The sequence below is a fragment of the Megalopta genalis genome, chromosome 7 (genome assembly GCF_051020955.1).
Source record: "Megalopta genalis isolate 19385.01 chromosome 7, iyMegGena1_principal, whole genome shotgun sequence".
NCBI lineage: Eukaryota > Metazoa > Arthropoda > Insecta > Hymenoptera > Halictidae > Megalopta > Megalopta genalis.
This window is the reverse complement of record NC_135019.1, coordinates 11,815,722-11,840,326: the sequence shown is the minus strand read 5'-3', so window position 1 is coordinate 11,840,326 and position 24,605 is coordinate 11,815,722. Positions and strand designations below refer to the sequence as shown.

Genomic DNA, 24,605 nt, shown 5'->3' with positions numbered 1-24,605 from the left:
GCGGTCGAGCGGTCGAATCCCAGTTCCGCTCATTGGCTCAACCGCCTCGCGCCAGCTGAGCTGGGATTCGACCGCCTCGACCGCTGGCGCCGTTGGCTCGGCCGCCTTGCGCCAGCTGATCTCGCCTCTCATTGGTCACTGTTTTTCGTTAATAACTCGTAAACGAAGCCGCGGATTGCATTTTCGCTAAGGAAAAAGTTACTTCAAATGACCTCAGGAACCCCTCAGTTCCCGTAAATACAATAATTTTGGGACACCCTGTATAAACGAGGTGCGAGGCTCGAATAATCGTACCTCCTCTTCCCAAATTGTTCGCTTTTGTACACAAGCTTGTTCTACTCTAACTGGCAGTGTCACTGCCAGAATTTCGTAATGTTATGATTACTGCGTTTAGTTCACTGTAAGCCAACGTATGCTACACGTCGGACCTGTGGAAATATCAGCTGTTATTTTCAAATAAAATATTTAATTTAATTGTAGGGACGTTAGAAAATAAGGACGCGTGTTACCAAACGTATAGTGTGTACGTTTGTGGATATGCGTGAGCAAAGGGCGCGAGTTATGAATGCGCGCGCGCGCGTGTGTGTGTGTGTGTGTGTGTGCGAGAGAGAGAACACGATCAGATTTAAAAGACGATGTGTAGACAGACGTTTGGCGTGAGCAAGAGAGAGAGAGAGAGAGAGAGAGAGAGAGAGAGAGAGAGAGCGAGCGTAAGCGAAATAAAATATTGAGATTTATAGTTTGAGCAGCTAATTCCCAGAACCGGAAAATCTCTACATAATTTTATTATTTCTAATTTGTCTGAAGTTGGCTACAAATCACTCTGTAAAATTCTTGGAGTGACAAGGGTTACAAGTAATACGTACAGCATGTTACATTTTACATCGTTCTTAACCATTGAAACCTAGTGTGTGACCATATAATAACGCTTCGACTTTGCACAGTTTAAATTCAAACACCGCTGTGACTCTTTTTATATAAAGTAAACTAAGAGAGTCGTAAATAGGCTACGAATCTTTACGCAAAATAAAAGTTGCATCGGTTGCAACAAACTTGACTCGAATAGAAAATTCTTTCATCCTTTAATAATTGCAGTGAATTGAAAATAATACATGGCTGTCCTTAAATTCCCTAACTATATTCATTGTCCAAAATTTCTCCTAACAATTTTTCTTATAAATACGTAAAATCCGCGGTTTACCCATGATGTACTAAAGAAAACTGTGCAATAAATAATACTTATTTGTGATTACATGTTAAGATAAGCATTAGAACAGTATGTATAATTAACAACCGTGAAAAAGATTGCTTTAATTTGCTCAAACAATTCTCCGTTCATTCGTAATATTTGATTTATCTATTTTCTAAATTTCTCATAAAATGCTCTGTCGAACGAAATGATCGACGAGTAAAAAAGCGACATTTCTTTTATTTCTTCGAGCGCGATGTAACATAACTTCCCACCGCGAAGAAAAAAGCCACCGTTGGCGAAACGGGTCGCGCGAAAGTTAAAATCGCCCGGTTAATGAATTTGTCCTGCGAGGAGACTTTGGTAATCGCTGAGAGAAATTTTCCATTTATTCCGCCGTTTGCGCAACGACGTACGAGCACGGCGATCTGCATAAAGATGACGTGTTTAGAAAAGAGGATTCAGCAACAGAACGCGATTAATCTGTGTACATTAGCGGCGGCGCATGTAAGAGCAGTTAACGAGCCGAGTTCATTCACCGGTGTCGATGCGTCGCGCGCGGATATATGTATACACATATATATGTATATAATTACAATAGCCTGTTTATCGCGCATTACAGTCGATATTATCATATAAATCCGGAATTGTTATCGGCACAATTAATAATGAACTTCGCATCGTCCCCCGGAGTTCTAGGTCGTGTTTGGGTCTACAACCGGGCAAGCAAAATAGCTGCCGCTCCTGCCGGCGAATAGTTACATTCATTGGATTGATTTGATTTTAATTAATTAGCGTGCCAATGGTTCATTCATTCGAATCGAAACTTCGCTGACAGTGGGATGACGGGCCCGTGGAAATCGGTGCGCGGCGCTTTCCATTTCGAACGCGCAATTTCAAGGACCGACTTACAACGAGACCTAGTGCTAATGAGCACGACCATTAAACGATGCGATAAAAAGATGGAAGTTCAACGATATCGATTCGGAAGAGTCGTTTATTGCTGGCATTGGGTGTAATGGAATTTCGAAGAAATTTCCTCGGACTAAATCGTTAAAGAATCTAATAAGATCGCTAAAAAAAGATTAATTTAGTATGTTTCACTTTTTGTAATCTATTTATTTAAAAAAAAAAAAACGTTCGCGTCTAAGACAGAATTCTTTAAAACAGACTTGACAGTCAATATGTTAATGTCCTAACTACTTGTGATTAATTGGTAATCAATTATTGTATGGCACGGGATTTTTAGCTGTAAATAAATGAATAAATAAATAAGTAGATAAATAAATAAATAAATAGATAAATGAATAAATAAGTAGATAAATAAATAAATATATAGATGAATAAATAAGTAGATAAATAAATATATAAATGAATAAATGAGTAGATAAGTAGATAAATAAATATATAAATGAATAAATAAGTAGATAAATAAATAAATATATTAATTATATATTTATTTCTTTAAATAGATAAATAAATAAATATATAAATTATATATTTATTTCTTTAAATAGATAAATAAATAAATATATAAATTATATATTTATTTCTTTAAATAGATAAAGAAATAAATATATAAATTATATATTTATTTCTTTAAATAGATAAAGAAATAAATATATAAATGAAAAAAATAAGTAGATAAACAAATAGATACAGAAATAAATAAAAATAGATGAATGCACTTGTGTGCAACGAACAACGTGGATTCCAGGCGAAATAAGAATTAGGAAAAGAAGAATCGGGCATAGAGGCCGATTATTCAAAGAGCAGGTTCTCGAGATCGGAGGCCATTTTCTCGGCCGCGGAAGCCCGTGAATCGGCCGTGTACAATAGTGTTCCTCGACCCGGATAACTTCTCGACCCGTTTCCGAGATTCTATCAGGAAACCTTGAATCTCGCGAGGCGGAGGAGGTGGTGGCGAACGCGTGAAATTGCTCGAGAAGCCGGGAAGGGAGGCTCGGGCCGAGTCGGGCGGGCATATCGGGCGCACAGGTACACGTGCACGGGCTCTAGCGCACGTGTGCGCATTTACATACGGTCCTTTAATAGGCGCACGTGCGCGCCGGTGTGCGTAAGTCGGCCTTTACGTTTATGAATGGAATTGTAGTAGTGACGGCCGGTGCACGTACGTGCGTAAAGTTATATTGATGACTCAGCCTCTGTCTCTCGGCTCTCGTTGCACTCGCGCGATATATTACGCTCGTTCTACTCTCCTCTTGCATCTCCCTCCCTCTCCCCCCTCTGTCTCTCTTTCTCCCTCTATCTTTCTCATTCTCATTATCTACATCCCTACCACCCACGCCTGTACATCTTTGTTTTCTCCGGTGCGCGCGGCCGAGTTACCAATTTTTCTCTGCCTTTCTTTCCACGAAACTTCGCGACCCGTCAGACCTTGCTTTTCCAACAGAATTCAGTTTACCGCAGAATTTCCACAACGCGCGTGACAACGCTCCTCGAGTTACATGGAATTCTGCTCTCGATTGCGGCAAACGTTTGTACAATTTGTGGATCAGGATGGATGTTTTTTTTAGAAGTAGTCCCTGCAAGGATATTCTGCAAATTCTCTGTTTTACGATTTCTACAAATTCTGTTTCCGATCGCGGGAACAGTTGCTACGGTTTGAAAATGAACGCTGAGATTGATCCTTTCTTTCGAATTCTCTGTTCAGTACATTTCCCACAGGTATTACAGGTGTTACAGGTATTGTAGTAGGTCGTATGAAAGTAGACTCAGTCACACAGTGGGTTGCGCGTACTCTTTAAACGATAATATTCGTGAACGGTGCGAATTAACCGTTTGAATCCCAAGCAGCGCGATCGCGCTGTTCAGATTTTGTGTCGCTATCAATCATTGAGGCACGTACATCAAATAGCTGCTTTTTCTCATTCTTTTTTCTTTTCGTTTTGTTTGTCAGTCTTGACGAGCGCTATCGCGCCGCTTGGTTCTCTTCGCAATTAACCCTTTGCACTCGAAGCTATTTGAACTATAAATATAAAATTATTTTTTTAACTTACAGTGTTTTTCTTTTATATGGCAAAGTGCATTTTATGCATATGAAATTGACTCTTGGGAGTCGCGCAACAATTACACTCTTAACAATTTTTTAAAGCTAAACTTTGTTGATATAAAAATTATCTTAAAACGCGATGTAACAAATTTTAGCGGTGCCTCAGAGTCACCACTCGAGTGCGAAGGGTTAATTAAGACAAGCGCTATCACGCTGTTCGTCATTTTTCGACCGTGTTTTCTGAATAACCCCTGGGACTCGAACGGTTAATCGGTACAAAATTGTGAAAGATTTTTGGAAAGAAAGGTGGGGGAGCCTCGACGGCTCCTGGAAACACGGAAACGGGTCACTGGCATCGTCTGGTCGGACGTCTTCAATCCTTTCTCCCTGAAATCCTCCGGCAACGCGCAATATGTTACGCGACCCGCGTAACGAGATTCAGACGTCATATTTCACGTTTGAAAATCCCTTCCCCGCCGCGGGAACATGCTGGCTGGGCTCTTTTCGTGAGCGGAATAGCCGCGCGTGTTAAACAATTCGCCGCTGTGATATTCGGAACGCGTTTGATCGGAGCAGAAGCTGAACGCTCTGCACGAAATGCTGACAATTCCGAGGAAATGAGTAAAAAATAAGTCTCGAGTGTCTCATATTTATGTTTGTTTTCTCCTTCTTTCCTATTCTTTCTCCTTTCTTTCTTTTTGTTCTTGCATTTCATCTACCATATTACTCTTCTACCGTATTATTAGGTTGGAAACTATGAAACGGGCGTTGAATAATGTAAATCGCGTTTTGTTTCCATCTGGTTTCGGGGAAAGATGAAATAAAAATAGGATACAAACACGAAACGAATTTTACGAAATGAGTAAGAAGAATACCTTTAAAATTTATAAATAAAAATATCGAGCGCACATTACAATGAACACAGTCGCAGCTGAACGCAGACTAAACAAAAACGTCCGTTTCATAGTTTCCAACCTAATATTACTCTCTCTCTCTCTCTCTCTCTCTCATTGTAACAAAGGGTTCATCCCGTCGATAAATAAAGTTGTAATCATTATTATTACTGGAGAGAAAAGTAGACGTGCTTTTTATGAACTTAATCTTCTTAGCGTCGATGAGCCGTTTGAAAATACGAGATGTTTTCAGTAACATTTCAAAGAATAAACTTCTCTATGGACGATCGAAATTATTAGGTTGGGGAATAAGTTCGTAGCGTTTTTATATTTTCTTTTATTTTACAACGACTTTTTGCTGTTTGACGAAGTGTATAATATTCATTCGATAGAGCTCTTTCTGCTCTACGAAACTGTGCTAATCGTCTTTTTGAGTAATTCAATTGTTTATTACTTTTGAGGCTTAGAAATGGAATATCCAGGAGGTAAAAAGCAACATTTTCGACACCTTCTCTTCTTCGCTTTTCATCGAGGTCAAAAAGCTGCTGAAGCAGCCCGGGACATTTGCAACGTATACGGAGAACGTGTCATAGGCGAGTCTACAGCACGGAAATGGTTTGCGAGGTTCAAAAATGGCGATTTTGACGTCGTCGACACGCCCCGCAGCGGAAAACCTTCTGAATTCGACGAAGAGCGTCTCAAAGCACTTTCGAAGGAGGACGGTCGCCAAACAAGTCGCGAATTGGCCGAAAAAATGAACTGCGATCATAAAACGATTCTCAATCATCTTCATTGAATGGGATTTGCCGAAAAATTGGGAGCCTGGGTGCCTCACGATCTTAACGAAAGCAACAAAGCAAATCGCCTTTGATAAAAACGCTACGAACTTATTCCCCAACCCAATGCAATGTAGTCGCACAAATAATTCTAATTTTATTTAATCCGCAAGAAACACCGGTACGAGGGGGAAATAAAATTTGGTGTTGCTTATCGTTACAAAATCAGTTGAACCGGCCCCGGGCAGTCGTGTCGACACTGTCAACCGAAGTCACGCCACCGCGACAGCGGACGGCGACGTTAAAACCATCCGGCAGAAACCGGAGACGCTCGAAAACACGGCGAACAAACTACTTGGCGGTAGTTTTCGTTCCATTCGCAGGGACATATCTCTGACACGCATTATCATATTTTTCGCGTAACAGGTTCACGCGGCAGACGAGGCGCGACGTTTCGAATTTGCATGCGCTATGAATAACGCATAAGCTTCTAACAGTGTGACAAACGGTTCGAATTACCGCGACGATCGAACCTGAATAAATAACTAATGTTAATAACAATCCTCCGGCAGGCTCGGTCTCTCGCTCTTTCTCGCGACTCGACGATCCATGAAATTGGACGATTTTTCAGCGCGCTCGCTAAAGCGATCGCGGATCTCGCTTCGATCTCGATTCTTCGCGGAGGAGAGAAAGAGATTGTCCGGGCCTTCGGAAAGTCTCGAGGAGTTGCGGGAGGTCAGGGATCGCCGTTATCGCGGTCCCCGGTCCGGCGGATAAGGCTATCCCTTCTTAATTAATGAATTAACGGCGCCAGATAACCCCCGTCAAAATCCTTAATCCTCGTCGCACGGCCGATTTATTCGCGCGCGCGCGACGGGAAGTCGGCTCGGAAGAGGGCCAATTAATTAAACAAACGCAACCGCGCGATATTTTTTTTTCTCTCCTTTCCAGCCGACGATCGACACCGGGCGAGAGCACGACCCCGTGTCCCGAACGGGGCTCCCGTTTCAATTAACGGGAATGAGCTGGTCGATGTGTCTCCGATAGTCGATTCTTTGTCCTGTTGCGATTTTCTATGTGCCCGAATGACGCCGAGCAGCTAACAGCTGCATTCTTTATGCGCGATCGATGACCAACTGTTCTGCAATTTACTCTCCGTGCAATTACACTGCAATATCCGGTGGGATATTCTTCCTGATAAACTATTCAACGCCGATATCAAATGCGTGCAAATCGGAAGAGATTTTTTTCGGTGGAACTGCGGATTTTTATTTGAAGTGGATTGATAGAACTTTATTTAAGATGCGAGGATTTGCGATTGTCATCTTGATACACCGAAGACTTGGAAATAGCGTGACAGTGGATCCACTTTTTTCTTGTTCTTTTGATTACGCTATTGACGGAGTTGCCAGCGATATGCGCATTGCTGTGCCGATTAAATTGATAAACGTGATATTACATATGCTGATTACAGAGATCACAGTGAAATCTCCCTAATTGAGGCTCAGATTGTGCACAAAAATGGACAGTTAGGGAAGAGGAGATACGATTATTCGAGCCCTGCAGCTCGTTTTTATAGTTACCGATTATCAAGAATGATAAAAATGAGCAATTAGGGAGACTTTACTGTACATGCTAGAATGTTGTAAACTATGTTAGACTATATGGCAAATACGGTAAATTCTCCCTAACTGACGCTCAGATTGCGCACAAAAGTGGACAGTTTGGGAAGAGGAGATACGATTATCCGAGCCCTGCAGTTTGTTCTTACAGTTATTGACAGTTCGAAACTATAAAAATGAACCACAAGGATCGAATAATCATATCTCCTCTTTCTAAATTGTCCATTTTTGTGGACAATCTGAGCGTCAATTACAGAGACATTACTGTAATCTCAATTTCGCCCGGCGTTTCGACTGCCGCTAAGTCGGTATCACAGTCATAGTAATTGCAATCGAAAATAACCCAATCCAGTCATTTCTTTAACACTAAACCTACCACAGTCGGGCGAGTGAGATCAGTTTCACATTTTTTATTTTTTAGCACCGAAGGGAAGGTTAGCGAATCGGAGAGCGTGTTCGAGGTTACTATTAATGCAGTTTATTGAATTGCTATCGATGAGCGCGGGCGCGACTAGCGTGGTGTCGTAAGACTAGCAACTTAGGACAGACTGAGCTTTTTGAGTTGCGCGTTTGTCTCTTTTATAGTGGAAGAGAAGAAAGGAATAGATGGACTTTTGTAGGAAAGGAGAAAGTTGGGAAAGTCCCGTGCGGGTCGAGGTGTCCAGATGTGAGGAGAATTGTTTTATTAGGGGTGCGTGTTTTTTAGGGAATTTTGAGGATTAGGAACGGTACTTGTTTTATTGCTAGCGGCCGCGCTCAGGTAGAGGGATGCGACGCCACAATTTCATATTTATTAAAGACATAAAGCTGCTTTCATTAAAAATTGTTGCATATGTTTCTTTATTCTGGCACACAATGTTATAAGAATGGTGAAAGAGTTAAATATAAATCCAATCTTGTATAACTCTCATAAGACAACGTTTGTTAGTCCTTTTTTCGTTCTCGGTACGTTTAGTGTTAAAGTTTCTTACTTGAACGGACATTTCTAAATTGCAATTTATTTTATTTATAATAGCAATCATTGTTACTAATTATTAGCTGTTCGACAGCGAAGAGTTCGCTTGACATTATAATCTGGTTAATTGCACTATACTGAAAGGTTTATAGTGAATTCTCCCCAATTGACTTTCAACTTGTGAACAAAAATAGGCAATTCGGGAAGAGGAGATACGATTATTCGAGTATCGCTCGTTTTTGTAAAAACAAAGCGCAAGGCTTGAATGATCGTATCTCCTCTTCCCAAATTGTCCATTTTTGCTTACAAGCTTAAGGGCAATTAGGGAGAATTTACGGTATATTGGATGACGCTTATTTTATGAGAGTCATTTTCAGTTAATTTAATGGGCATTGAACTTAATAAAAAGACACCGATGCTGTCGCGGAGTACATAATTGACAGTTCATAAAACAGTTCGACTTTTATATACTCAAATTTCAAAGATTTCGCTTTGCTTTCGACGACTGAACTCGTTCAAAAAATTTAGCATCGAGCACGTTGTTCGTTTAGCATTTAGAAGCCTGTTTCGGCTTTTTCACGCAAAAGCACGCATTTTTCGTCGTTTTGCGTCGCGATTGCGAAAACAACGTGCACACAAGGCGCAACGATTGCCGCGAGGAGAACGACCTGGAAAACACGCTGTTCCCGGAGCATGTCGGGAAATCCATCGTGATCCCCCGGCGCAGGTACATACTTCGGCGCGAAAATCTGGGCTGTGCTCGCGAAATTCGCGGGGATTTCTTGGCGTCGACCGAGAAATTAGAACCCGTTTCGCATAATGCCGTTACGTGACGGTACATCGCGTTCCGATCTCTCTCCTCACCCTCTTTACTCACTCTCTCTCTCTCTCTCTCTCTCTCTTTCTCTCTCTGCTCTGTCAACTGGTAATTCAGTTAATGCGACAAAATTTGGATTACATCCAGATTGTGGTTGCAGGCGCATTTCCGGCACCCTTCGACGCTTTCGCGGGATTAGATCAACACCGAACGATTTATCTATAAACGCGACCGGTCTGGAAAGGATTGTTTTCTATTGTCGGAATAACTGTCTTGTTTCGATTTAGGTGGCGGGACCGAAATTGCGATAATTTTCGGCTGATGATTGATTTCGCGAGTCAGAGCCTGGGATATTCGGTGAAACAGATCGTATTGCACGTCGAACCGCCGGGGTAGTTACAGTTTGTATTGGTTATGGAACGCTATCAATTCGGCCGCTGTTTCCCTCGTTTTGACTGAACAGTCAGATTTATCTGTTGTACGTTTCGTACGGAGAAGATATTTAACTCCTTCCACTGCGAAGCTTTTTCTGATATTCCTATGTATTCCTATATATATATATTTATATAATGTAATAATATAGATTATTAATAACATATATATATATATTATACTATATATACTACTACTATATATACTATATTATATATTTAGTGTACAGCATTAATAGAATATATATTATTATTATTAATATATATATATAATATGTATAGTATAGTATATATAGTAGTAGTATATATAGTATATATATATATTATACTATATATACTATACTATATTATACTATACTATACATACTATATATATATATATATATATATTAATAATAATAATATATATTCTATTAATGCTGTAAACTAAATTATTATACATATATATGTAACACTAAATTATTAATACTTTAAGGTAATCGTATAAAATACATAAATAAAGACACGAAATCTTTTATTTCTTAATAACTAAAAAAATTTCACAGCAGTATAATGAGTTTTATTTCAATTTAACTTTTCGCAAAATACACCGCAATATACTGTACATGCTGTATACAGGGTGCCCCAAAAATGTCTCGCAATCCGAAATTGGCGGGTTTCTCAGGTCATTTGAAGCAACTTTTTCCTTTACAAAAATTTTCTCCGAGGCACCATTAACGAGTTATTAACGAAAAACAGTGACCAAATGAAAGGCGTGATCAGCTGCCGCGAGGTGACCGAGCCAACGGCGCCAGCGGTCGAGCAGTCGAATACCAACTCAGCTAGCGCGAGGTGGCCGAGCCAATGAGCGGAACTGAGCTCTGTGCACTCGTTGGCTGGGCCGCCGCGCGCCAGCCGAGCTCTTATTGGTCAGTGTTTTTCGTTAATAACTCGTAAACGAAGCCTCGGAGAAAATTTTCGCAAAGGAAAAAGTTGCTTCAAATGACCTTAGGAAGCTCCCATTTCCGGATTGCGAGACATTTTCGGGACACTCTGTATACTATACTTGGTACAATACGTCAAAGTAAACCTATAATATACCAAAAAGTTGTCCTAAAAATAAATCGAGATAAAAAGTCATTATACTGCTCTGAAACGTAAGAATTGATAAATAAAATATTTCGCGTTCTACTTTATGTATTTTCCAGAGAAAAGTGGAACGCGAGCAAAGTTCAAATTATTTAAAGCAACGACACCTTTTCATTCGATCTCGGCTCGTTATTCTTAACGCAGAACATTTTTATCCGGCACGGAAGTTCGCGATCTAGCGGCAGAGAGAAAAAAAGGAACCAGCGTACACGGGAAAACGATTTTTCTTCGATTCGGAACGCGTCGGAACCGATTTCCCGTTCGGAGAAAAAACCAACCCCCGCCACCGATTCCGTAGCTAGAATCGAATACTTCAGCGCAGACCATTTCAGCGGCGGACAAAGGGAATTAGCGGTTGGTGCATTTACATCGATGCGCAGCATTGTTTCCGGCAATAACCGCAGCGAGGGTGGCTGTCTCTCTCCTTGGAGCGAGCGTCGCGTCGCGTCGTTGCGGAAAATTGCGTTGGCCGCGTGACGGACGACAAAACGGGAACCGGATTTTCGAAAATCGTCAACGAAAGGGCCGCGCTGAATCCGAGAGAGATTGAGGGAGACAGCGAGAGAAAGGGGGAGAGAGAGAGAGAGAGAGAGAGAGAGAGAGAGGGAGAGATTGGGAGGGGCGAGCGAGGGGAATTAATCTCGCGCGAACGAGCCGGCGCTTTGTAAAATTAATTTTGTCGCCGGCAGAGCGTCCGGGCCACTCGAAAAATCGTCAGACGGAAGCGCGGAACGGCCGACGAAACGGAGCCGACGGATACAGCCCGGCGATAATATTGATTTCGTATTAACGGACGCCTATACGGACGTTCCGCCGCGCGTTTCCTCCCCGCGCGCGCGTTCACGTCGTCGCCAGCGTCGTTGTATACCTCGAGCGCGCATCGACAAATATTACCCTCGCTCGTTCCCAGCTCGAAATCAATTTACTCGTTTGCGGTATTACTTTCGTGCTCGACGCTGACGGAGATCTGGGAAAGGGAGCGATTGCGTGGACCCCGTGGACGGCGAGCTGACAGGCTCAGCCTTCGAACTCGTCGCGTTCTCTACAATTGCTTTCTGAGCAATCGGAAACTACCGGCGAGCAGATTTTTTTCGTGTCGATCGGAGAGCCGTTGTTGCACTTTTATGTTTAACTCTTCGATTCTCGAGTGGCGCCACTAGAAATTGTTGTAGTATTTTTTCGAAATCGTCATCAGATTCGATCGTGTTTGAAATAAAAATGTTAACGTCGCGTTGTTAAAGTCGCAATAAATTATATAAAATAGAGATACCGTAAATGTTTGACTCTTTGACTCTCGAGTGGCGCCACTAGAAATTGCTATAGTATTTTTCCAAAATCGTTGCGAGAACATCAGATTCGATCGTGTTTGAAATAAAAATGTTAACGTCGCGTTGTTAAAGTCGCAATAAATTATATAAAATAGAGATACCGTAAATGTGTGACTCTTTGACTCTCGAGTGGCGCCACTAGAAATTGCTATAGTATTTTTCCAAAATCGTTGCGAGAACATCAGATTCGATCGTGTTTGAAATAAAAATGTTAACATCGCGTTGTTAAAGTCGCAATAAATTATATAAAATAGAGATACCGTAAATGTGTGACTCTTTGACTCTCGAGTGGCGCCACTAGAAATTGCTATAGTATTTTTCCAAAATCGTTGCGAGAACATCAGATTCAATCGTGTTTGAAATAAAAATGTTAAAATCGCAATAAATTATATAAAATAGAAATACCGTAAATCGAAGAACATGTATTGGATTTCGAATTCAAGTAGCTTCGACTGCAAAGGGTTAATCCTTGTAGCAACCAAGAACAATTCAGTCAATTCTCCGTAATTGACGCTCTGAGTGTACACAAAAATGGACAATTCGGGAAGAGGAGATAAGATTATTGCTGCTCGTTTTTATGACAATCGGTAATTATAAAAACGAACCGCTGAACTCGAATAATCGTATTTTCTCTTCCCATGTATATTTTTGTGTACAATCTGAGCTTCAGTTAGCTTATTATTCTTTATTAAATTCTAATTCTAATTAGAATTTACTGTTCATCGTTGTCGACTACGCTAGAAAAAATTCAAGCTGTAGAGATGTTTTCTTAACCCTTTGCGCACTTTGACGAGTCCGACTCCCGACGGGGATTTCCTAACGGAAATTAAATACTATTTTTATTAAATAATCTTACATTAATATTTATCGTTTACTAAATTCGTAAGACAAAAACTTATACTTTTACCATCAATATCTAAGCGTTCAAGTAAGAGTAGACACATAGCAAACGTGTAAATTGTCCTTTTTTTCCAAGAAATTATTAGAATCGAAGAAGTCGCAATCATCGTATCTGCGGTGATCATGGTACGGCAAGGGGTTAATAGTTTCGATACGCAACAGTTTTATTTCTTGATTTATGCTCCTCCTTGAACTTCACGATTATCAGGTTCTTACAACATTTTTGTAATTTCTTTCCGGAACTTTAGCGAGCTAAGCCAACCAGGTTTGCTACGTTGCATGTCCCACAGATTGTTTTCGTTCAGAACTTCGGTACGCCGGAAGATTCTTCAGGATTGTTCTTTAACCGAGTTTTTATTTCACCGTTGAAGACGTTAAATTTCTATTAAATTGGCGGAATCGTATCGATCGATTCGCTTCGAAAATTGGCGGCATATTTGTTCTCCAGTAGAATACATTGGTTCTGTTATAAAATACTGTCGTACTGTCTATGAGCTTGACAAATTTTCACTAAAATTCTTGTGCCGATGAACAGGTATACTTATATCTTTATTTTTACATTTTTTTCTAGATATATTTTCGAAGATACACCTCTGATCAAAATGAGGAGAAAGGTGAGTGAACGGCTGAACTATTACAATAACCCTAGCAAGTACAACTAAAAGTCGGTCCTCAGGAATTAAAAGGTTTGTCGAATCTTCCGGGACTTCTTTCTCGGAACGCTTTCGTGCAAGAATTCGCACACTTCGCCGGTTGGGTGAAATTTTTCTTGAGATCAGGCTAATATCCGGTTCGAAACTCGCGCGAGAAGAAGGTTATCGCGTTAGAGCCGTGCATGAAACGTTGGGGCTAATTTTTACGCGGCACAGAGCCATCATTCTTGTTAACGCTTTCGGGCTATCAATAAGGTTTGATGGGTCTTAAATCGGCTTTTAGACGTCCTCTTCAATTGTTATCCGTCTTAACGTTCCTTCGGATATCGCCTAGAAAAAAGTTTAATTACTGAGGAAAGCGAGCTGGTGGTGGATGTTGGTACTACAGTTGGCATGCTAAAAAGTAATAACTTACGACCGGATGCGCTTCGAAGTATAATATCCGCAAAAAACGCAGCTGTCGATCAGATACTGATTGCTGGACTGCGGATGTTTATGAGTTTATAGCTCGACGGGCTCCGCGAAACGCGACGGCAAAACAGTATCACAGACGTTCGATGAAGCATCGCGAAATTTTTGTACGCTTCGAGCGAGGCTCTCTTCGCCTAAAACGTAAATATTTTCGCGAAGTGTGTCCCCGGAGTCTCGCAACTCTGTGAACACACGGTTCTTCTCGCAAATATGGTTCCAAGAAGTCAATTTGTCGGCGAGGATGGATGAATTGTAAGTTCTGCAAATTGCAACGACATCGAACATTGTTACGACCTTTTTATGTCAGCCACTTTCAAGCTCGAGCTTGAAATAATTAATGAAAATCGAATAAAATGCTAAATTGAATATTTAATAATATTAAATCGTAAAATAAAATGAATAACTTATTATGATAAGTTACAAAGTTAATAACTTAAATCATAAAATAAAATAAATAACTTATTATGATAAGTTAGAAAATTAATAACTTAAATCATAAAATGAAATAAATAACTTATTATGATAAGTTAGAAAATTAATAACTTAAATTATAAAATGAAATAAATAACTTATTATGATAAGTTAGAAAATTAATAACTTAAATCATAAAATGAAATAAATAACTTATTATGATAAGTTAGAAAATTAATAACTTAAATTATAAAATGAAATAAATAACTTATTATGATAAGTTAGAAAATTAATAACTTAAATGATAAAATAAAATAGATCATAAAAAATAAAATAAAATTTGATAATATTATATCAACCTAACAATAAATTGATTTGAACCATTTTTGCTTTAAACGGCACGTTCTTTCGAAAGCATATTTTAAAAAGAATGCTGCATCGATCGTAGCTAACGAAGAAAACAGTTTTCGACCGAACAGAAGTGTGAATAAATAAAAGTATTAAAACCATTAAAGAAAGACTCGCACAAAAATGCTGAACCTGGCGCTGACGCTTTATTACAGGAAATCGAAAGAGGAAATCATCGATATTCAGGCATCGATGTATTTCGCTATTACAGAGCGAAAGCATCAGAAATTGTCTATATATAAACGTGATCGTCCACCCTTAAAGAGGGATCAAGCTCGCCAGGTTAGACCGCAGAATGCAATTGCATTCGGTGCACCGCGATTGCGAGACCGATCCTCCCCGCGCCGCAGTTCGCGGCATTATTCCAAGAACTTCCGAATGAGGTGAAATTAAATATTTACCATTCACGCGTGTATCACCGCCGTGTACACACATCTATCGCTACGGTAGCACCGTAATTCCTTGCGAACTGGGTGCTCTATGAATATGAATGATGCTAATTGCCACGAGCCATAATAGCTGGTTCGATTTAAATAGCTGCACACCGAGTGTGGGCTGCTTCGTTCATTCATATCACCGGCCCGGTGAATGGAATATCGCCGGGGATTCGCGACGTCGAATACTTTTTAATTACCCCGTGAAAAATGACACACGCGACTTTTCTTTCTGCCTCGCGTATCGGCGGGCACTCGGGGAGTGAAACGAATGATCGACGGATCGCGTGACAAACGAGTGGAGAACAGGCCAGTTTCTATGGAAATGCGACTGAGATCTCCTAATGCCGCGCGTGTTTGCATCCTAATAGCCCGGAACGCCGATAGAGGAACTCGCGGGGACCATTCGACGGCGAAATATTAATGGGACTGCGTGTTTCTCTGTTTCAGGTGTGATGGAGCCTCGTGGAGCCGGCTTTTACTATGAGTTGAGGCCTCGTAATTAAATCGTGAGTGCTCCAGATCGCTTTATTTTCCTCCGCTTGACAGAGAATCAAAGCACGATCCTTGTTCGCCTCTCGATATGTATACCTCTTCTCTGTTCTATTTCGAAGTGTTAGAGTCCGCACGGACTCGATTTAACCGGCTCCCACGGCGAACGAAAGATAGACACACACATACCTTGGTCTTCTCGGCGAACCTAATCGCACAGTTACCGGTCTCGTTCACTTGCGAGAACCTTCGATTCTTCTTTGCGTCGACTGGTTAGAGAGGCTCGAGCTTCCACTCGAGATTCGTTGGAGAATATAGCTTTAACCTTTTAGGTACAACGCGCCACTATATAGTGGCTTCCGCGGATGTCATCTTTCAGAACGACACACCACTATAGTGGCTTTCGCGGATGTCATCTCTCTGAACGATGCGCCACTATAGTGGCTTGCTCTAGTAGCTCACTCGCTCATCGTTTGAATCAAATAATCGTCTTCATGTGCATTGTTTCACATTTCTTTTGTCTTCGCATCGATTTACAACAGTCTACAGGGTGTCCCAAGAATGTCTCGCAATCCGGAAATGGCGGGTTCCTCGGGTCATTTGAAGCAACTTCTTCCTTTACAACAATTTTCTCCGAGGCACCGTTAACGAGTTATTAACGAAAAACAGTGACCAATGAGAGGCGAGATCAGCTGCCGCGAGGTGGCCGAGTCAACGGCGCCAGCGGTCGAGCGGTCGAATTCCAGCTCAGTCTGGCGCGAGCCGACGGCGCCAGCGGTCGAGCGGTCGAATTCCAGCTCAGTCTGGCGCGAGGCGGCCGAGCCAACGGCGCCAGTGGTCGAGGCGGTCGAATCCTAACTCAGCTGGCGCGAGGCGACCGAGCCAATGAGCGGAACTGGGCTTCGCGCGCTGGTTGACTGGGCCGCCTCGCGTCAGCCGTACTCTGTTCTTATTGGTCAGTGTTTTTCGTTAATAACTCGTTAACGGTGCCTCGGAGAACATTTTTGTAAAGGAAGAAGTTGCTTCAAATGATCTAAGGAACACACCACGTTCGTCTTGAAAGACATTTTTGGGACACCCTGTAGTGGCTCACTCTAGAGTAGCTCACTCGCTCTCCGTTTGAATTAAATAATCATCTTCCTATGCATTGTTTCACATTTCTTTGGTCTTCGCATCGATTTACAACAGTCTTAACGATATTCAGACAGAATATACAGTATCAGACTTTGTATAGTACATATCAGACTCTGCCGTTCAGAGAAATAGCCTCGCGCAGAATTCAGCCGTACCTAAAAGGTTAAGAGATATCTCTCGGCCCGTGAGGGGAGTGATTCTACGTGAAAAAGTAAAGTCCGGACGAAAGTTTCTGCGACAGGGCTCCCCGGCTCCGAACTAATCGAGTTGGGCGGGCTTTAGCGCCCAGTAGTGGAAACGGGTCTGTTATGCAGAGACACGCCCGTTTCGCCGGCACGCGTGAGGCGAATCTTCGAATTTAATTATCCCGGACACGAGGCGACGCACGGAAAAATTATATTTCACATTTCGGAGCCGTTCCTTCGCGGAGATTCTCTACCCGCCCGTGGTTTCATCTCCATTTTTCCAGCTGTACCCGTGTTACCGTCGAATTGCCGACACGTTATTTTCCGCAATTGGATGTCGACTGATTTCATTCAGATCGTATTAATCCTGCAATCTTTCCGGCGATCTCCTTTGGATCACAATTGTCGGAATTGAATTATTTCCGAGAGGTCGAAGAGATGTTCGGTACACATTTTTAACCCTCGTCCGATTCCGATGTCGATTTGACACGATTTTTATGTTTCGGAGTACATATTCCGCTGTTTTTGGGAAAATTGATCTCCGACTTTATTTGTAGCTTTACGACAAATTATTTTCATCGATTTCAGCAGATCTAAGCCAATTAGAAATCACCTTCTTCCTTTAACAATTTCAGCGAGTTGAAAATAATACGCACAGGCCCTGGAAATTTTTAAAAATATTTTCGTTTACACTGTCGCCTAGCTATTTTTATCTAAAAATAGCTTTTATAAAAAAGCTTTATATAAAACCGTAAGATCTGCGGTTTAATTATTAGTAATGAAAAAGGATATAACAATATTTATTGCACAAAAGAAGTATAGAATAATAAGAGATTCTTTTTTTGCGCAATAAATATTGTTATATCTTTTTTCACGATTTTTTACGATAGCGTCGATTCGACACGCGACGAACGCATTATTTGGAAAAAACGAGGATCAATTACAAAAACCGTCGAAAATTATGGTCAGATTTTGATCAGGCATCGAGGCTTGGACGCCTCGATATCGGGCCAGCGAAAAAGAACGGTTAATTGTATAATAATGTCTCTATCAGCGCGAATATCATCCCATTGGCGCGTGTAATTGGCAAACTCGCTTGTTTTTATCCGTCGTTAATTACGGCTGTGGGAAGGCCGGCTAATTAACACGTCAATAGCGAGAGCCGTTCTAGTCTATGGTTATTTACAACACTAAAATCGAACGGATAGGCCGGCATGAATACCGCGGGACCCAGCCCGCGATAGAAACTCGATCGCGCAATCTCCTCGCAAAGGATTTTCTCATATCGCTAATTGCCGGGGAGTAATTCCTGACGCAATATTACACCGTTCCGTTGTGGATTCCTGGTGGACTTGGCTAGGATCGGAAGGTGTTTAGCGAGTCGTCGGTGTCAAGGTCCTCGGTCGCCATGGATCCCAAGTTCACGCGGATCGCAAACCTCCGACTAAACAGCCTTTCTCTTCGCCCTTGAATCGCGCAGCATTGAACTATGCCGCGCGTAATTATCGGTTCAAGTACGTTGCGTATTATTCGAACAATACCGGCTTCGTCGACCGGTTAACTGGCCGCGTCAGGATTCTCGGTTTCATTCATGCGAGCCTGACTTCGACGGTCTTCCCAAAAAATTCCTCCGCCACAATCGGTCCCGCGTTTCTTTTCCCAATGAATCTTCTGCAAGCTGATTTACACGCATTCTCCGCTACAGAGGCTAACCGACCGAAACAATCAGAATTCTTTCGTTAGTAATGCGCTATAGCGGTTTCCATGGCTCATTAAGAACACTTAATGCAACAGCTTGTATTTCTTAGCAGGTCCGTTCTCTTTTTTCTTTTTAATTTCACAATAATCGCGAGCAATCTCGTACACCGTTCGAAAAACTGGAGAGTCAGAGTCGATCCAATTCTAAGCACTTGTAATGTTCATTTAAACATTGTGTTGCATATTGAAACCGACATCGGCGCGGAACTGCTTGTAGACTGCCGCTGGCGCAAGATCGCACATCTTCAACGCAGAATGTTCCGCATCGATTACATATTTACCGTCATCTCGTCGCAAATATACTGCGGATCTTTATGCATTTATGACAGACATAGACACGCCGAATATATGTATTGTTTCATCCTTCGCAACTTATTCAAGTTATTAACCCTTAGCGCTCCGAAGGCTCCGCTACGGAGACATTTGTCATTTGTTCCGTAACTCCAAAGGCTCCGCTGCGGAACCAAATGTTTTTTGCGTACATTATCGTCGGCGTTAGCAATTGTTATCTGTAGTTAAAACGTGCTATAAGTCTGTACCATTACGATTCAACTATTTTTTGACCTTTTCTATGGATAGCAACATGGAGAAAAATAAATATTACGATGAGAATTTAGAGCCGAGTGATACCGAAGACGTATTTGATTTTGAAGAGTTAAAAGACATTGTGGAAGCCAATGTTGGTTATGATTCTGACACTTCGAGTAGTAGTAGCGAAATTATACTACCAAAGCGACGAAGAATGAGAATTATTGAAAGTGAAAGCGAAGATTCGTTACAGGACTTAGACGAATGGCGTGATGTTACGGAAGAATTACATATTCCAGATAGAATACATTTTAGTGTATTGCCGCAGGTCATTGGACCACAAGTTCCTACAAACGTTGAACAGCCGATACAATATTTTAAATTATTTTTCACGGACGAATTGGTAAATGAAATTATAAAGGAAACCAACGATTACGCGGAAAATGTTCTAAACTCGAAAGAAATATCTAGTAACTCTATTTGGCAAAGTGAATACTGTGACACTTGTCCAAGTAAACCTAGAATGCACATGGGAGATTGTTACCAAAGATATCGCACCATGGTGAGTTAAAAAATTTAAGATTTATCTTTTATTTACAATAGGAAAATGAATATTTATAAAATAATTAAAATCAAATGCATTCACAAAGACGCGTAATCTTTCCCGCTGAAAATAAGACTTCCTTTATCTCAGGCGCTCCGCTCCAAGGGGAGTACGATTATTCGAGCCTCGCGCCTCGTTTTTATATTTGTTGACAATCGGCAGCTATAAGAATGAGCCGTGACGCTCGAATAATCGTATTGTTACGGTGACTTGTCCAAATCAAGTCGCTCTAATATGAAAGTGGCCTGTTGTGAACAACTTCTTAAAAAATAATGGAAGATAGGGGTTGTCACGGAAGAGTGTAATACAACAGACAATCGAAGTGTCGAGATCGGACCGTCGAACGATCAACGTTTCAAATTCAAAAATCTGTAACATAATTGAATTGAGTTGTATTATAATAATGTTATATCAAAATATGACTTCCTTTATCTCAGGCGCTTCGCTCGAAAAATGTGCCGGAGTTGCTGGTAGGCAATACTCGAGAAACGCGCGAAGCACTAAGGGTTAATTTATCCTTTAGTTTGTAAACGAAAATGGACAATTTGGGAAGAGAGAGTACGATTATTCGAGCCTCGCGCCTCGTTTTTATAATTGTTGACAATCGGCAGCTATAAGAATGAGCCGTGACGCTCGAATAATCGTATTGTTACGGTGACTTGTCCAAATCAAGTCGCTGTAATGTGAAAGTGGCCTGTTGTGAACAACTCCTTAAAAAATAATGGAAGATAGGGGTTGCCACGGAAGAGTGTCACCAACAGACAATCGAAGAGTCGAGAGCGGACCGTCGAACGATCAACGTTTCAAATTCAAAGATCTGTAACATAATTGAATTGAGTTGTGTTATAATAATGTCATATCAAAATATGACTTCCTTTATCTCAGGCGCTCCGCTCGAAAAATGTGCCGGAGTTGCTGGTAGGCAGTACTCGAGAAATGCGCGGAGCGCTAAGGGTTAATAAAGAATATCAACGTATAAATTATTCGTAACTTGTCAGCTACCTTTGGCGAGTACACTCGTCATGGGGAAATAATAACATTTTCTGTTGCGACGAGTATACTCGTCCGAAACAGCTGACTGTTTAGCGCAGTGCACGCTTTTCAGCGGTGAAATAAAGTTCGCTGTTAAACACACATTAAGCAGAAAGATAAAATCGAAACAATTGAGAAGATTCCATTAACCCTGTTAGCGTTATCGTTTCGATGTCATTATTACGTTCGAACTGTCAATTTCAGACACTTTCAACGCAGTACTCGAGAAACGCGCGGAGCGCTAAGGGTTAAAGAAATGTATATCCGTGCAATATCCTTTTCTTGCGATCAGCGTGGACAATGTTTACTTTGCATAAAGATCAGCGGTCCAGTCATGAATGTATATAAAACCTGAGTTTACTTAGGATAATCTGAAGCGGATACACCTCGGAAACCTTCGGGAACGCTGGTTGGTAAGATCGATCGACTCGCCGACGAATTCGCGTGACTTCTACAGAAGGTTGACGAACGCGATCGACGCGATCGTGCGCGGAAGAATCAGCTTATCCGGAGTCGCATTCTCCGGAATGTCGGATCATGTGGTCTCGTCAGTTGCGTTTTCAGGTGAAAAAAGGCCATCATCCGGCGCCGAAACCACGTGCGATGACACGCGTATCGAGCGCACAATCGCCAGTAATCGCAGGTAACCGAAGAGCCGTGTGTTCAGAGAAGGCCGAGAACGAGGCGGATCGTAGCATTCGCGCGACGGGTTTGGCGGGGCTGCAGGTTGCTGCACGCTCTATGCCCTATAGCATCCATATAACCGTCGTATTCGTGGCTGTTAGGGTGCGGAGAGGGTGGCGTGGCGGTGAAGAGAGAAACATGGAGAGGCTGTGATAGAAGGCAACGCAGAGAGCGAGACGCGGCTAGACGGGGACAGCGAGAGGCTCTTGGTGAGAGAAAGAGAGCGAGATAGTTAGATAGATAGATGGAGAGAGAGTGAGAAAGCGAGAGAGCGAGAGAGAGAGAGAGGGAACTCGAGGGATGGTTTTGCTCTGGTGGCTCTGTATTGATTGCTACTCCTCCTCCCCTCCGCTCCAGCGACCATATCTCTCGTTCTCTCTTTTTCCCGCCGGATCTCTCCGGCTGCTGCTGCCTTCCTCTTCGCTGTATATTTCTCCTTCTACACGTACCTGTCTTTTTTCCCCCGCCCCGCGGCCGCCCCGTCCCTGTCCTCCCGGTCGTTCGTCTCTTTTTCCACCCCCTGGCACGGTCTCTCGGACGCACACCGACGCAACGGGGACCCGTAACGTCGACCAGCTCCGCGAAACCATCAAGATCCGAGCTCCTAGCCGCCATCTCTCTCTCTTTCTCTCTCGATCTCCCGCTCTCTCCCTCTCTCTCCTCTCCATCTCGCGTGTCCTCATCCCCCTGCCGCCCTCTCGTCTCCTTCGCAGCGAAGGAACGACCGAGTCCGCCTGTAATTGACGCAGATGCGAGGAACGTCCGCGAGCGAGGACGCAGCCGCCTTCTCTCTCTCTCTCTCTCTCTCTCTCTCTCTCTTCCCTCCCTGTCTCTCTCTCCGCCTGCCTCTGGCTGCCGGAAGCTGTTATTCTTCGCGCTAACAGGGGAAATTGATTGATACGCAGTCGCGACCGGTTGCACGGGGTTAGAGCTGGTTTTGATAACTGCCACACCGACTCGCGTCCGACGACGCGAGCTCAAGAAATCTACTACGGCACGCTGTTCGTCGGTGGCGGAATCCTCCCGGTGCTGTAACTTCGGATTCTATTAGATCTCGGCTTCTTCTTTGGTTTCAGTTGGACGTCGAAGATTGAGAAGTTTCTCGTCGGCGTACGTGTAACAGAGAATTTTGTAGGGTAGCGGTGCCCCGGTTACTGCTTGCTGTTGGCCTTCGGTTTGTTTTCGGGCGTAATTAACTTTATACTTAGCGAATGAGATATATCGAATTCCTTTGTATTCCAAAATCAACGGGATAAAAGAATAAACAAATATGTCAACGTTATTTGGTGAACATAAAGTTAACCCCTTGCCGTGCTTTCACGAGACTGAGTCGTGATTTCTAGTCATAATCTGTTTAGTACGAATTTTATTCCATTCTTTAAAATCGGAATAGAATGCGATTCTATTGGCTTGAACATTTAATTATTCCAGTAAATGTAAGTATACTATAAACAAACCCTTTTTTTCAAAGGAATGATTACAATCGAAAAAATTCTAATCGATGCCACTGTGAAGATACAATAATGTCTCTCTAATTGACGCTCAGATTGTCCACAAAAATAGACAATTTGGGAAGAGGAGACGCGATTATTCGATCCTTTCGGTTCCATTTTTATAGTTACGAATTGCCAGCAACTATAAAAACGAGTCGCAAGGTTCGAATAATCGTACCCCCTCTTCCCAAATTGTCCATTTCTGTACACAGCCTGAGCGTCAGTAAGGGAGACATTACTGTAATGATACGGCAAGGAGTTAATCATGCCCGAAAACAAACCAACGGCATGGCAATCGATCACCCTACTAATTCTAGGGTTAAAGGAACGGAACAATATTCGCAGCTAACAGCTTATTACTTGAGATCTCCGCCGCGAGTCGGAGCACATCGTTAAAGCACGGCAACTGGTTGAAAGTTGACCGAGCACGTCGCGCTCGGGCCAAGGAATCGAGCATGCAGAAACTTTTCGTTTCCTCGTTTGCCAGTTGATAATTCTCGCATCTCGTCACGCCTGACGGCGTCTGCAGGGTGTCCCAAAAATGTCTCGCAATCCGAAAGTGGCGGGTTCCTCGGGTCATTTGAATCAACTTCTTCCTTTACAAAAATTTTCTCCGAGGCACCGTTAACGAGTTAGTAACGAAAAACAGTGACCAATGAGAGGCGAGATCAGCTGCCGCGAGGTGGCCGAGCCAACGGCGCCAGCGGTCGAGGCGGTCGAATCCCAGCTCAGCTGGCGCGAAGCAACCGAGCCAATGAGCGGAACTGGGCTTCGCGCGCTGATTGACTGGGCCGCCTCGCGTCAGCCGTACTCGGTTCTTATTGGTCAGTGTTTTTCGTTAATAACTCGTAAACGAAGCCTCGGAGAAAATTTTCGCAAAGGAAAAAGTTGCTTCAAATGACCTCAGGAAGCTCTCATTTCCGGTTTGCGAGACATTTTCGGGACACCGTGTAGATCGGCGCGAGTTGCGTCTACGGGGTGCCCGTGAATATTCACCCGTCGCCAGATCACCCGACTAAGAAGTCGCAGAGTCGACGCTCTTGCGCTAAGTGTATAGACTATAGGTGGACAATTGAAAGAAACCCCGGACGAAGATCGTACCAAGGTGGATCATGAATTCCGAGGGATCCGGCACGGCGGACCGTCTGTTGAACAGAGTAAGATTTTCGCCCCTCCTCCGGCTAATCGATCATCTATCGGAAAACGATCTCTCGTAGCAGCATCTCGGCGCATTTCTCGCGCTCGATTTGCTCGTTTCATCCGCGC

At 42.5% G+C, this 24,605-nt stretch overlaps 1 protein-coding gene across 14 annotated transcripts in view; it reads left to right on the top strand.

The window, feature by feature from the left end:
• LOC117221835 (bromodomain adjacent to zinc finger domain protein 2B) overlaps positions 1-24,605 on the top strand; it is a 396,271-nt gene that overhangs the window by 265,785 nt on the left and 105,881 nt on the right. Inside the window, exons 4-5 of one of the 14 annotated variants that reach the window (XM_076523807.1) lie at positions 13,624-13,666; positions 15,880-15,938. The exons of 11 other annotated variants lie outside the window; for them this stretch is intronic. Coding sequence is in view for 1 of the 3 variants with exons in the window: in XM_076523806.1 (XP_076379921.1) it covers positions 13,655-13,666 (12 nt within the window). In the remaining 2 variants the exon portion in view is untranslated. The remainder of the gene's footprint in view (positions 1-13,623; positions 13,667-15,879; positions 15,939-24,605) is intronic. 2 more of the 14 variants (XM_033473113.2, XM_076523806.1) reach the window with 2 other exon arrangements.